This window comes from Calypte anna, chromosome 4A (assembly GCF_003957555.1).
Source record: "Calypte anna isolate BGI_N300 chromosome 4A, bCalAnn1_v1.p, whole genome shotgun sequence".
NCBI classification, from domain to species: Eukaryota; Metazoa; Chordata; class Aves; order Apodiformes; family Trochilidae; genus Calypte; species Calypte anna.
Window position 1 is genome coordinate 35,394,569 of NC_044248.1, and position 15,025 is coordinate 35,409,593.

A 15,025-nucleotide genomic window follows, 5' to 3' on the forward strand; every position below is an offset into this window, starting at 1 on the left:
AGCTCGTGGAGATCATTATATCTGCAGCTGCTGCAGCTTTGAACAATTTGGGATGCTCCAAGAAACAGAGGAAGTGATCATTTTTCTTCCCTGGATAGATATTTTCCCATAAGCAACGCTGCCCCCCCCAAGTCACCTCTGGCAATGGGAATTTGGGTTTCTGAGCCACTGGGACCTGGCCTGGGAGGGCTGCAGGGGGGCAGGGGCTGTCACAGCCTGGGTGAGGGGCAGGGTTGGGTTGGCTCTTGAAGTCTTGCAGGCAGCATCCATGCAGCTGATGGTAAAGCCAATGTAAGGACAGGGGGTGGTACCCAAGCCTGCCCAGGGGCTGCAAGGGGCATGATCTGAGAGCGTGGCACAGAGCTTGGCAGAGCCTGGGGGACTCTGTGCCTCTCTGTGCTCTGTGTTAATGATTTCAAAGGCGATCAATAGAGGAGGCCCTGCCCTTTGTAACACCAGCTAGTGCTGCCCCCACCCCAGCAAGGTGTTCTAGGGACAAGCTAGATGAAACACAAGTGAGTTGGCAACCTGAAAATCTATTTTTCCCTTAAACCTGTAGTCAGGCCATCCTTATCTTTGACTAGCTCTGCACCGTGGCAGAAAGCCTACTAGGTTGTTTTTTTTTTTCTCATAGAAAACCAGTATAAAACCTTCTAGTCTGAAAGCATGAATAGAAGCTGCTTTATGCCAAGGTGGTTTTTTTTTTTTAGAGAACTTGGTAGCTGAACACAAGTGCCTGTCCCTAGGGTACCCTGCAGGCCAGTATGAGCTCCTGCCCACCCCAGGAGATGCTGAAAAGGTGAGGTAGGTCAAGAGGGGAGTGGCTGAGCATCCCGCTGGTTTGTCTAGGGACAAAGCCAAGTTCATGTGTTAATTCAGCTGCCTCAGGCTTTGCTGATGCTCTGAAGGAGCTGAAATGTGAGGCTCCTGTTTCTGGATTGGTGGTTGCTTTTTCTTTGTTTTTGAAGCTTAGCTTACACAAGTGGCTTTACCTTGTTCATGTACTGTATAACTTGTACACTGGAAAAGGTAATTCTAGGACAAAACCCTTTCCTTGGCCAAGATGTATTTTTAAGCTTGGTAAATTGGCTATCCTGCATGTCCCTCATTTGCTGGAAGCACCAGACTTGCAGCAAGGAAATGTCAAGGCAGTGCTCTGACACCCTCAAGACAGTCAACTAAACCTGCCTCTTGCCCATGGGCTGGATGAAGAAGCCATCCTTGGTCTCTTTTACCACTGTAAAGGTCAGAGTACTGTGTCATCTGCAGCATCTGCTGGAGGTGAGAGGGCAGGTGAGGTTTCTGTCTGGGTTTGTTTCCATCACAAGGACCCAAAGCAGAGTTCAGGCAAAAAAGTTGAGTGAGAAGGCGGTGAGTGGTCCTTTGGTGGGGATGCAGGGGGACAGGGACACAGGCAGTGTCCTGGGTAGGTGTGAAGCAGCAGAACCACCTCCTGAGTGCTGGCACAGGTGTGTGCTGCCTTCAGCAGGGATTTGGGAGGTAGAACTGCCAAAGAGCAGCAGTTTTTAGGTGGAGATTTCAGGGCATTTGCAAATACTTGCGCAATGCACCTAACACAGAGCTGTGGCACTGCAGGCACCCACCCCACGCTCATAACACCTGGGTAGCACAGCACATATTCACCTACTCTCTGCTCTGGCTTAGCTGTTTGCACCCTGTTAAGCATCCCTCAGCACTGCAGTCCTGGAGAAAACCAAAAAGAAGGCTGAGCTCCCTTCTCATTGCTGTGCTGGGAGTCCTGGTGTCATAAACAGCTCATATGTTGCTCTTCTCTTCCATAAGGCATTAAGCCCTGGGCCTGCTAAAAGCTGGCCAAAATAATCCTGATGGATTGAGGGCTTTTTTCCTCCTTTTTTCTTTTCTTACTTAATTCAGTGCTGTCTGGTGATGCTGAACTGGGGACCTGAGGCACAGAATAATTCAAAGATGTGGCTGCAGCAACCCTGTGGCATTCACTGCATGGCATGGGACATTGCCACCAACTCCTCCTCAACAGCAACCACTCATGAATTCCCCCCGGTGTTCCAGGACACTGCTAGCTGACCTGCAAGGACACAACTCTTATCTGCCACCAGAATAATCACAGGGACAGGTCAATGCAGCACCAGGACAGAGCCACCATCAACTTTCTGCTCCAGCATCAGTCACCTTGGGCAACACTGAGCAGTTTAGATGCAAGATCAGGCAAGACAGTTGCTGGTGAGGGGAGTTTATGGGCAATTGTAAGCTGTGAATCACCGGAAAATCACCAGGAAGCAGGTGCTTGAAACTTCTTGTCCATTAGGCTCCCAGCCCAGTGCACATCTCCCCACATTACAGCTGTTTTGGGAGTGTTAACAGTGGGCAAAATTTCAAATTTTACACGAGATCTGTTCTGCTCTCCTTGTGAAAAGCAGCGGCCTTTTTTTTTTTTGGTGGTGCCACATAGGATGCATGCCAAAGCAAACCAGCCCAGGGGCTCCCGGCACGTCCCTGCTTGCAAGGAGCTGCAGCCCTCCCTTCCCTGGCCCAGTTCTGCTCACCCCACTTCCCTGCTTCAGCCCTACTCTGGGCTTTGACCAAGGAAAAATCCCGGAGAACCCCGAGGTCTGGACACACAAACACCCTGGGGCTGCAAGCCCCCACCAGCCCAAGCCCAGCTTGAGTTGTTAAACGTACCATCTGTCCTTTAGTAAGATTTTGCGTGTTTAAACTACCCCATCAGAAGCTGTGAGATATCTTTTTGTGAAGTTGTCCTGGTTGGTTCTGTTGAATGCCCGGTTCTGGTGAATGCCCTCTCCTGGAGGAGCTATAAACGATGGCACCTCGCTAGTGCACACTGGGGCACCCACAAAGAGCAGACTTTCCCAGGGGGTTGGACCTTCCCAGCCTTCTCCTTACCCCTCAGTTTTGCACCAATTTCAAATTAATTTTCCCTTTGAGAAGCATTTCCAAGCAGGACTTCACAGCTCTGATGTGCTTCAGCCTTGGGAGCTCATGAAAACCATGTCTGTTCTTTCACTGAGGCACTAATTGCTTCCATGTTACAACCATACAAGGTTTAGCATCTGTCAGGAGCACCCACTTTCATATCCCAGTCAGACAGCTGCTGCTCTCTTTGGCAAAAAAAAAAAAGTCCTTCAAGACCTGTCCAGCCCCAAGTCCCGGCTCACAGCTGGCACATCTGTGTTGGCCACAAAAGGATAGTGGGCATGGGAGGCATAAATATCCCTTCCCTGGAGATCTCCTTGCTGGCAGCAAGCCTTTTCTACTGCATGCCCTGAGCCCATGTGCAAGCCTACCTGTCCTTGGAGAGAGACTTTGTTTTGCTTTGTTAAAAAAAAAAAAAAAAAAAAAAGCTACACCAAAACACTTGACTTCAACAAATTTGCTGCAGTTTTTCAAGTCCAGGGCTGAGGAACACCAGTGTAACAGAGACAGGTTTTCCATCTGTCTTTTCCTGCTTGTGGGAGCTGTTGGGCATCTCATGTTGTGTCTTTCCCAGCCGTACAGCCGCAGAGGAATGTTACAGGGGAAGAGCCTGGCTTGGATTTGTCAAGCTACTCGGAACAGACCGCAGCCAGACCCTTCTCCAGCCTCCCAGTTTGTCTGAAAGGGCCTTTTCCCATGCCTGCTTCCCTAGCACTGCTCCACACAACCCCAGCAATGAGGAGATGGAAGCTTCTGCTCTCTGCTGTTTCCCTGCCTTCCCCTTAAATCCGGTGTTATCGGCAAAAAAACCCAGGTTCTCCTCAGGTCACAAAATGTCCTGTGTGTGTGTGACAGTGTCAGGAAAACCCGATGCCTGTGGTTAGCTCTGGCTGGAAATGGCATTCTAGGCAGCAGGATGGGGCTGGTGCCGGGTTTCCTCTGAGCTGCCTCAACACCCGCTGCAGGGCAGGCTGGTGAGGAGGCACCTGTAAGCATCATCCAGACGAAAGCAGCCCCACAAAGGAGCACATAAAAAGAGTGATAAGAGGGGGAGCCCTAAGAATGCCCTGCAGGGCTACTCCCAGGGCCATCACCGGAGCCATCAGCCCATCAAAGGCCCATCTGCACAGGCCTGAGGCTGCGGAGGGGCACAATGGCAGGCAGCAACCCAGCTCCTGAGGAATGTGGGAGCTGTGTTTGCAGAGCCATCAGCCCCTCTTATCCCGGAGCAAAATCCATCACCGTAAGTCTTTGTCTTGAGGAGATCTCATCAATGTTTATAAGCACCCGAAGGGAGGAGGCAGAGGAGGGATTCAGGTTCTTTTTGTCAGGAAACACTTTTTCACTGTGAGGGTGATGGAGCACTGGCACAAGCTGCCTAGGAAGAACATGGGAGTTTGTATTCCTGGAGACAATAAAAACATCTATGCACAGTCCTGGGCAGCAGGCTCTAGGTGGCCTTACTCAAGCAGAGGGTTTGGACTAGAAGACCTCCTGAGGTCACTTCAACCTCAACAGATGCTGTAAACTTGTGAGTCCTGGAGCTCCCCAGGTTACCCTTGGGGAAGATTGCTGTCCAGGGGCCTGGGGCACATCAGGGGATGCAGAGGAAGAACATCCTGATATCACACAGAACTTGTTCAGGGGGGGAATCAAAGCTAGAAAAAGGGAAGGAATTTAGATGATTTGGGGAACAAGTGGGAGAAACAAAGGAGTAACGGGATAAAGAGGGTTAATTGGGTGTATCTAGCTAGCTAGTCAGAAGACTTGCCTGGCGATGCTGAACAGATCACAATCTGTTCCGAGTCCTTATTAAATTCCTTTCTAACTTTCCCAGGTGAAGACTCTGTATTTTGTGTCCATGTCTGAATATTGGGATGTGAGGGTGGCAACTGGAGCCAGATCATGGGTCACTGTCCCTCGTGGAGCAACTGGAAACAGGTGAGCTATCACTAGTGAAGATCTAGCTGGACTGCCTGGGGAACTGGTGAAAAGGCCAGGGAGAAAAAGGGTGTGTGGGGCCTCTAAGGGCCTTCTTGGAGTGTCAGAGCTTCTGGATGTCTCTGGGAAAGCACAAGGCTGTGGGATCCACCACGAGTGTGTGTGTGTGTGTGTGCATGCACAGCTGTGTCCATACAGGCCACTGGTGTGGTCTGTATTTGCATTAAGCACTGTGTGTCTGTCTGTCTGCCACCTGTGTGTATGGTATGTGTGCTCTGTGCCTACTGGGAATATACTGGGAATACCTCCCTTTGGCTGCCAGACCTGACACTGGCCTTCTTGCTGAAGCTTTCATGTAGTTCACAGGATGCTTTATACCCACATAAGAGTGATTTCTCAGCTATCTGAGAAGGAGACAAAGGAATGTCTTTGAAAAGTTTTATTCCACACCCTCAGTTTCAGAAACCTTTACACAAGCTACAGAAACCAAATCAAAGCAGGGAGTTGCAAAAGCTTCCTCTTCAGGAATATGAGCAGACCTGCTTTTCTCCTGTGTACAAAAGCAAGGTGCTGCACTCCCTCATCTGCCTCAGATGTTGAGGGAACTGGGTTTTCGTCGATGTTGTGGAATTACTATCTGCCACTAGGAGTGCCATAACCACACTGCAGCATTCCTTGCTCCACCCCACTCCCTCCACGTCCTTCTAATTGGAAACACCATAAAGCCTCCTAGAACAAAGTGATGATTTCTGACCTGTGGAAGCCTGTCTGCAAGAGAAGACCTACTCTTTGAGCAGCAAAGCCAGCCCAGGGCTTTCCATCTCATATTTCAAGATGAAAAAGCCTCTCACAGCAAGGTACCAGCCCCTCAGCTCATTCAAAATGGCTGTAGCAGATGGATCAGGTGTGAACTTATGAGCTCCCCTCAGGCCTGGTTTGAAAAATGTGCCTGTAAAGAGGAGTCCAAACTCTCCCGAGTATCAATAAGCAACAAGGTTCTCCAGAGGCTGTTTTGTCTTTTGCCATGCTCAGATGATGAAAAGTGCTATCTCCTTCTTGTGGTTTTCAGATTTTCAATCAGGGAGGGAGGTTTTTTTGTCCTGTAGGCAGCAGTGCCTGCAATCCTGGCCCCCCTGATGGTGCTGATGTATGGCAAAAGGGGAGGCTGCCTCACCACCAGAGCTGTGCCTTTGGGAGTATAGGCTCGGAGCAGCAGCTCCTCTTCTGCATGAGCTGTCACTGCCACCCAGCCTGCAAAGCCAAAACCAAAATTAAAATAAATAAATAAATAAAAAAATGAGGAAGTCAAGCCACTAGGATCAGAACATGGGTTCTGACACAAACTCAACAACTCGCATGCTGGCCAAGAACCTGACCTACCCAGGAGCCATTTCTTTGAGAAAACAAGCTCAATATCCACCCTTTTCCCAACAGAAGGCAGTACCTAAAGACACATCTTCAATCTCACCAGACACATCTCTTTCCCGGTGAACTTGAGAGCAATGGTGGCAATTCCCCAAAACACAATAAAAAAAGCTTTCCAGTCCATGGCACCTTTCCTTTCACCTGGACAGCCAACAGTGTCACAGCCATTCCTGATACTGTGAAACTTGTATGGCAGCCAGAGCATAAATTATTCCAGTGTTGTCATCTTGTACAAGCATGGTTGTCAATCTCCATTCTTGGAGGTTGCCAAGCATCAGCTGGACAAAGTCATGGCTGCCCTGATTTTGTGTTGGTGACAGTCCTGCTCTGAGCAGGGAATACAGCTCCATCCCTTCACAGGCCCACAACTGTCTTTAGGATGCAGACTCAGCAAAGCAAACTAATGTAGAAATGCTAAATTACCTGCAGAGGAAAGCTTGATATCTGCAACTGCCTCACTGGTACCAATTCCTTTCAGTGTAATGTCCTGAGGCACGAGTGGGGGAAATTCTTTCATTCGCTCTTCCCCACCCATGGGAACCTAAGATCAAAACATGAAGAAAAGATTTATCAGTCAAGAGATACTTCAGCACTCCCACCTTAAACTGGGAAGCAAGGCACAAGTGGGAATAAAGAGATTGTTGGTAGCCAGGCAGTAGCTGACTGGAATACCCTACAGGAGTCATTTCAGGTTTGCTAAGAACAGACTCAGGATCACATCCAGAGCAACCTAACAGGAGCTCAGAGGAGAGTAAAGATGGCTCGTGGGCTGCTGGACTCTGCTGGTGGCTCAAGACAGCTCCCTTGATGTGAGTGACAGCACTTGTTCTCAATGTGCACAGGAAGGGAGCTCCAAGTACAAGGACAGCTCACCCTGTCCCCATCAATCTGCAAGTGCTGCACAGTATGTGGCAATACCAAGGAAAAAGTCAGACCACCAAAATGTGCAGAGATGTGCAGTGGAACCAGCAAGAAAAGAACGAGAAAAGTACATTTTTCAACTGCAAACCGTTCTGAAACCGCAGTTTGAAGTTTGCCATGGAAAATATCCCTGTTGCCCCCTGCATTTTAAGACATTCAAGAAAAGCCAAGCATCAGGGAGCAGAGTGTGGCAAATCTTATCAGCCTGAATGCTAGAACAGAAGCTCTGCTGAAAATCCATCATTTTAGGTGCTCCTAGCAGCTGCAGCCATGCAGTCCATGCAAGACTGCTTCACCCAGCAGATCTCCACTCACCCACTGCAGAAGCCCCAAAGCCCTGACTTGTGCTGGTTTTCCTCTTCAGTTGCACCCCAGACAGGAGGCTTTACCAGCTGGGACAGCCCACCTGCCACCAAGAGCCCACAACAGCATTTTCCTCTTACCTTTAGTAACTCCTGGGCAGCATGCTTCTCATAGACATCATCTGCCTCACTCAGGGTAACGATGCGGACTGGCAACAGGTTAGAAGCCACAACAGAAAACCAGGCAGGCTTTTCTCCCTGGAACAAATAACAAGAAGAGGGTGTTAGTTAGGATAACAGAAAAGCAGTCCCCAATTTCCCTCTCCTGTTCTGTGCTTTGCTTCTGTCACTGTAGAGCAGCCAGGGTTTATATTAAACAGGGGAGCTGAGCTTGCAGGACAGAACATCCAAGGCTTCACCATCCTGCCCCAAAGCACCCTCTGTATCACATCCTCTGCCATCACATCTTCTCAGCTCAGGCAAATAATCCAAGAGATATTTTTGCTCCTATTTCCAAAATCAAACACAGAGTGTTTATTTAGTATAAGAGCTGAGGGACCTCTCCTGTCTGATGCTTCTTCTCCTATCACTTTACATTTCTAACACACATCTCTTCTCACTGAACAGTATTTGGTTCCAAGCTGCTCTCAAGCTATGCAAAGAATAAATGTGGAGCAATTTCAGCAGGCACTCTTGGTAACTTTTGCATGCAATGCAAACAAGGTCAGAGATGGGAGACACTGCTACAAACATTCCTAGCATCTTGAAACAAGGAAACCCAAGTGTGGCAATTCCTTCAAGTTCATCAATCTGAGGCAGGAGCTCCTCTGTCACGATCTAAGCACAACTGCATTCTGTTCCTGGAGTATGTAGATACACAGGGCTGATTCAGCAATGTGCTGGGACAGCTACTGAGGATCCGTGGGGCCCTAACTGTGCACAGCTCAGCTTGATATGAGCACCACTATGTGGAGAACAGGCTGATAGCACAAAGCCTCACTGCCAGCCTGCTGCACTGGACATGTCTCTGAGCCTGAGGAGGTGGTGTGACACTTCTTTACCCTGACCTCAAGACGCCCAGGCTGCCAACACCAGTCACATTCTCCACAACTCCCAAGAACAAGTCATGACTCATGACAAAACAGCCCCTTCAGCAGCCCTGCAGCTGCCTGGTTGCAGGATTTCTGCAGTGTTTACTGCCAGCAAGATATGACCTGCATTGCTGTCCTATTTTGTCAGGAATGCAAATAGCCTCCTTGTGCAGGTCTCTTCTGAGAGTCCAAAAGCTTTACCTAAGGTAGTATGGATAGACAGCTAATTTTCTGCTGGGTTTGACCTCCTCACAAACAGCGTTTCTTCTGAGTGAGGTGTTACTCCTCTGTACTGCCAAGCTATTTTTTGGGACAGTGTTCTGGCTTCTCAGTTATGATGGAGCTCACCTGCCATACTGGTACACTATTATTTACAGAATTCTGTCCCCCTCCACCCTTCTGGTTTTCTTGCAGCAGGTCAAGAATGACCCTAGCAAAGTTATCAGTTCAACATTTCTATGGTGATCTTGGAAAGCTGAATAAAACACCCCCTTCCCAAAACATGGCAAACTACTAAGAAAAGCATTATCTAAGTGCTGGACCCATACCACTGCTACCAGAGGAAACATCATGGGAGGTCAGTACCACACAGTTCAATAAAGGTGTATGGCATAGGATTTCCAATACATGGAAGAAATTGTTAGGGGAACACACAGTGCTCTTTAAAAATATTTTCACAGAAACTGGAATACATACACATTTAATTGCTTCTTTGGGCTAATCCTTCAGAGAGGCCTGTGTCAGGAAAGAAAAATGCCTGTGCTTTTCTCTCTTGACAGACAGCTTTCATGAAACACAAAAAACAAGGAAACCCACCTCTCTTCCCAGTTAATTCTGGCACTTTCCTTCCTCCCTCTGTGCCTGCCTGGTGCCTTTGTGTGTTATGGGAAGTGCCTTAAGCTGAAGGTGTTGGTCAGCACTCCAAAGCAGCTACCATTAAACAATATAAATATTGCACACTGGTAACAAGTATCAAAGCTTTCAACTGCAACTCCCCATCCAAATATATTCTGACTTTATGCAGTGCTTTATTAACAGACTCACCATCTCAAAAGCATTGAAAAGAGATCTGGGAAAGCTATCCAGAAAGCCTTTTGTCATCTGCTAGTATACTAAAGAGCTGCTCACAAAATCCTCTCTTACCTGTAAGTAGTCTATACGTCCCAAGGCTGCTAAGAACAAGACTGTCCCTGGCTTGAGAATGAAGGTCCGTGGAACAATGGCACATGTTGGCAAAACCAGCTTTACTTCTTTCTCTGTCAGGAGATTCAAAACCTGAAAAATAAATGGCACTGCCATAACTCATTCTAGATATTTCAATGGCCATAGTGAAATTACTATTGGTGTGACACTGATGGAGGAAAAAGATAAAGTGGAGTAGCATGAGGAAAGTGTAACAGAACAGTTAAATTCTGATCCACACAGTTAGAAACAGGAGGAGGTGGGGACATCTTCATGGCAATGTAGAGTCCATAAAAAAAGTGTAATAGCTGTCAGCAGTCTGTTAGAGCCCAGATTTGGGAATCCTGGGTCTCTCTGGAACAAGATCAGTCAAGATTTACTGTGCTTTAGCATGAGTGCAGCCATACACAGGACTGGAGATCATCTTCAGCTATGACATTTGAGTTACTCCACTTACATACTGATGCAAAGTGACAAATCAATTCCAGCAGCAAAGGTGGTCTCAAATGCCTCACTGAGAGAGAAGTGCTGGATCACACTGTGAAACAACTCAGTGTGCAGGATGACCACCCTGCCACACAGCATGGACCCCTACCCTGGGCACAGTGAAAAAAGCTCTCCCCTCTGTGAGGGCTCCCATATGCTCCAGCTGCCTCTTCCTCTCCTCTCTCTCCCCTTTGACCTCCTAAATTAAATGGCTCAACCATTTAGGCAGTAGCTGATTTCAGTGAAATGATCCACCCCAAGCCCTCCTCAAAAGCCAGCAACCTAACCCTGAGTGCTGCAGCCACAGTGGTCTGATCACTCTCTACAGAAGTGCTGTGCAAATCCAGCTATGAAACAGTGGGCAGGCACAGAAGTTCAGGAAGCAGTGCCTTGAAGGAAACAACTAGTCTGCAGGCTGACAGTGTCTCTATCCTAAACACAGGAAATTGACAGGGGAAATTATTCCAGCTGTGCCCCCAATGCATGCCCCAGTCAAGTAAAGATGAGTTTGTAGCAATCCATGAGGATTAACATCAATTCTGCATTAAGGTCAAACTGACACAAGATGTGGCACAGACAAAACCCTCAGTGCTCTTCTTGTGTTCACAAGCAGACAATCTTTAGCTTGAAAATCAGAGCAGCCTTCAACACCGATTCTGAAAGTGTTGTTTGTTCTGCTAGCTGCAGGTTTTCTGATGTGCTTGCCAATGCTTCAACAAAATTTGAGTTATTGGTAATCATCTTCTAGGCTTTACAGAAGTTTCAGTTTCTTAGGAGAGTCATGAGGAAGCAGCTAAAAACAAACCTCCACGGAATAAGAAAAAAACTTCAATTCCATCATACACTGTCACTGTCCTTGCCTTTTCTTCCAAAGTGAAATAAAATAAGAAAAAAGCAAAACAAAACAAAACCTGCTTGTAACTAGAAATCTCCCCTACCATAATCTGCCACACAGACCATCTGCTTGTGCTCCAGTCAGACTGAACACTGACACAGGAACAAAATTTGATCCAAAACTGGGCATGCAGCTCTCCAAAGGCACAGCAAGGATAATCAAAATCAGAAGTGACAGCAAGTATTTCTGGATTCAGGAGAGACCACTTGTTGTCCTCACTAACCAACCTCCAGTTTCCAATCCAGATGTCTAAGCTGATGACTGTCTTCCTGGTGCCTATCAGAGAGCAAAGTGTTGCAGTAAAGCAGGCCAGAGTCTGGCAAACACATTTCCTAGACAACCAGTAGTTTTCCAGTTCATGAAAGCAGCATCTGCACTTCAGCATGCTGTCTCAGTACAGTTCTTGCACTTTCACCTCTTCAGAACCTTCTTATCTCTGTGTACTTTTTACTCTTTCAAAAAAGATCACTTGCAGCTCTGCATACACATCAAAACATGACTTTTTTGCACATGTGCATTACATCAGTACTGGCTTCAGAGTCACTGCTCTACTGAAACACTCAAGAAAGCCTGACATATTTGACCTCTTAACAGGAACACTGAAGACCCTGCTAGCTTCAAGAGAATGCTTTCTCAGAGCTTTGGTTCAGTCACAGAACACTGGTTATCCTCCTAAGCTTCACCTTTTTCATAGGCTCATAGAGCTTACTGGTAGACACCTATTGGGTGAAGCTGGTATAAACTTGCTTACAGCACTTAGATGTTAGGAAAATTGGCACAGTCATACAGTTCTGTTGGAAAGACCACAGTATGCTATTCAGAAATGCAACAGTGTCAGCACAATGAACCCTTACCAAGCAAATGCAAACCATATTTCAACACAATTGTCCAAACCAAAAGAATGGTAACCCCAGGACTGTAGCAGAAATACTCTTCCCACATGCACAGCTAAACCAGAACAGTCTTCCCAAACCCTGTCATCCCAAAACACAGCACCACAGAGTACCTACACAGTTTTCCTTTATAATTCCTGGTGTGTCAAAACACCAGCGAGCATCCTTCACTTCATTGTGAGTGAACTCCTCCCTTTCCTGACGCTGCCTTGGGGAATGTCTGGGATCTTCATCGATGCTGTAGGAGAGCAGGTCAGGGTCAAAGTCAACCTCAAGTTTAGACTTCTGCTGTTGAAATGTTCTTCCAACTCTTCCTGGATTAAAATGAAAGCTTTCCTGGTAATTAAGTTATTAACTTAAATTGGACATCTGTCCCTTTCCTTGTATAAAGAAATGCATGTCAGTAATATAAAGGTGATAAAGACACTACATGGCTAGAAATTTGTGGGTTCAAAAGCCAAGGTCCCAAGAAATCCCTTATACAATTCTTGCTTGACACTCCCCAAGCCCCAAACCTTTAGGTGGGCTCAGATCACAAACACTCCATTATTTGTTCTACACAAAAGCAAGCCCTCTTCTTTTTCAGTGCTTTAGTCTGTGAAACAGAATTATTTGAACATCAGAGCTAACTTCCAGAAAACCACCCTACCCCTTTTGGAAACACACTAAAACGAAGTACAGTCACAATGGCCTGCAGCCAAAACACGACTATTTAAAAATGAAATTCTGTTTCCTCCTTCAGGACAGAGAGCTTGCCTTTGCTTAACACAGTATCATTGTAAACTACAAAGCCATCTCAACTAGGTTAGCAAATGCTGATGGGAGGTGCTCTGCACAGAGGAAACCTCTGCAATGCTACTAAAACAGCTAAAAAATTACTATTTGAAAGAAATAGGAGTGATGCTACTTAGGGAAGAACTAAAGGTCTTGCACCCATGACTCGGGGAACAAAAACTGGTCAAAACAACTTGAATGCAAGTTTGGAACTTTTTAATGCTTCTACAGGTACCATGCTCCTCTTCCCAAAATGAAAGAGAAATGAGTTCTTTCAGAGTGGAAAGAAATTACATGCCAAAACCAGCTGCATTCTACAGCAAATTAAGGGCTTGACAATCCTTTGTGTAATGCAGTATTTTCATCAGGGCTGAGGGGCAATACCTGTACTCAGGCAATACTCACCCACTAAGTAGCCTTGCTTTTTAAGGCGATTAAGGTACTTTTTTTCTTCACTGCTTAGCTCATCTTCTGTTTTTGTTGCCTCCTCTTTCAGTCTTTCCTGCCTTCGGAATATCCTGTCAAATGTAGGATTAATAATAGGAAATTTCAACAGGTCCAGGGTTGTTCCTGGAAAAAACAGAAGACATGTTAGAGCCTTTGACTACCTGGCACATTTAAACTGAGGAACAAAACAAAACAAAAAAAAATTGCATCTCTAACTTTTGGGTGAAACCCTGAAACACAAAGTTGGAGGTGAAACTACAGCTGCTCCCATACAGTACTACCCCTCCCAGCCAGCAGAAATGAGATGTGCAGATGCTTGGTTTAGATTCTGACTGCTTTACAAGTGCTCAGCAGCCCGTCTCTGTGTCTCTCCCCAGACTGAAGGGCACACCCCTCACTGACAGGGAGAGGCCATGAGGCACATGGATTCAGCACTGCCCCCTCTGGAAGGGGAGCACGCAGGCCGGGTTATCAGCCCCCTTACTGCAGGGGATGCAGAGCACCTTCTGTGCACAGCCTTCGCACCCCCGCCGCCCTGAGGAGGGGCTATTCGAAACACTGCACTGGAGCTGGCTGCCCACGATGCTTCGTGGCAGTGGGCACCCACGCGGTGACAGGTGCCCCGGGGGTGGCCGAGGGTGTTCTTGGAGGAAGCCCAGAGCTATCTGTCCCCCGAGCACCCCGCAGTGATGGAGAAGCAGCGCCCCTGACCTGGCCAGAAGGAGACGGTGGCTCTGTCGATGATATCGGGAGCGCGGGATTTGCAGTAATCGGAACGCAGGAGGCTGTTGAAGAGCGTGGATTTTCCGGAGTTGGTGGCACCCAGGAGGTAGACGTCCCCGGCGCACTTCCAGGAGTGCTGCAGCCGGCTGATCAGCCCCTCCAGCCCGAAGCCCGTCTTGGCGCTCACCAGGCGGACATCCACCAGCGGGGTGCCGCGCAGGCCGGCCTCGGCACACGCCTCTGACAGCCGCCGCCGCAGCCGCCCGAGGTGCCCGGGGCCGTCGGCGGGCAGCAGGTCGACCTTATTGCCCACCACCAGCAGTCCGGCGACGGGGACGTCGGGGCCCAGCAGCCCCGGCAGCTGGGGCAGCACCGGGTCGGGCAGCTCCAGCAGGTCCAGGAGGTAGAGGAGGAGCGGGCCGCGGCCGTGACGCTGGGGACGGCGCAGGGCGGCGGTCAGGACCTGGCGGTGCTGTTCGGGCGGCAGCTCCAGCCGCAGGGCCCGGCCGTAGTGGGCCAGCATCCAGCAGCGCTGGCAGACGGCGGACCGCAGCCCCTCCGTGCCGCCCGGGCTTTCCGACAGGCTCCGGTACTTCTCCGCCGGCACAAAGCCCGGCCCTGCGCCGTCACGGCACTGCAGTTCGGCCCCGCAGCCCGAGCAGCTGATACCGCTCGCTGGTACCGAGGGGTCGGGATGTCCCACCGGGGCCCACTCCCGCCGCTGCCTCTTCGTATCACGCTCCCGTCGGGGAGGAGCCGCTACCACCGCCGCCCTCGCCACCTCCGCTTCAGTCAGCTCCAGGTCATACTCGGGGAAGACAAACCTCTCCTCCTCACCGCTGGCTCCTGCTGCCGCTCCCCGCCGAGGCAGCGGGGCCCAGGGCCGGGCCCGCGCCAGGCGGGCCAGGAGCGCTGGTCCCAGACGGTGCATGGCGGGACCGGTACCGCCGGGGCGGCAAGGAGGCGGGGATGAGCAGCTGCCCATGCGCATCACCCCGCCGAGCTGCCTCTTGG

General features: G+C 49.0%; 1 protein-coding gene across 1 annotated transcript; it reads right to left on the reverse strand.

The window, feature by feature from the left end:
• Positions 1–5,293: 5,293 nt before the first annotated feature.
• Positions 5,294–14,958, reverse strand: NOA1 (nitric oxide associated 1). The gene is made up of 7 exons (XM_008493846.2): positions 14,000–14,958; positions 13,247–13,411; positions 12,185–12,381; positions 9,755–9,886; positions 7,662–7,778; positions 6,721–6,838; positions 5,294–6,123 (listed from the first exon to the last, which is right to left on the reverse strand). Exons 1-7 carry the CDS (start codon positions 14,940–14,942, stop codon positions 5,918–5,920), a joined length of 1,878 nt encoding a protein of 625 aa, XP_008492068.2. The 5' UTR covers positions 14,943–14,958; the 3' UTR covers positions 5,294–5,917.
• Positions 14,959–15,025: the final 67 nt, after the last annotated feature.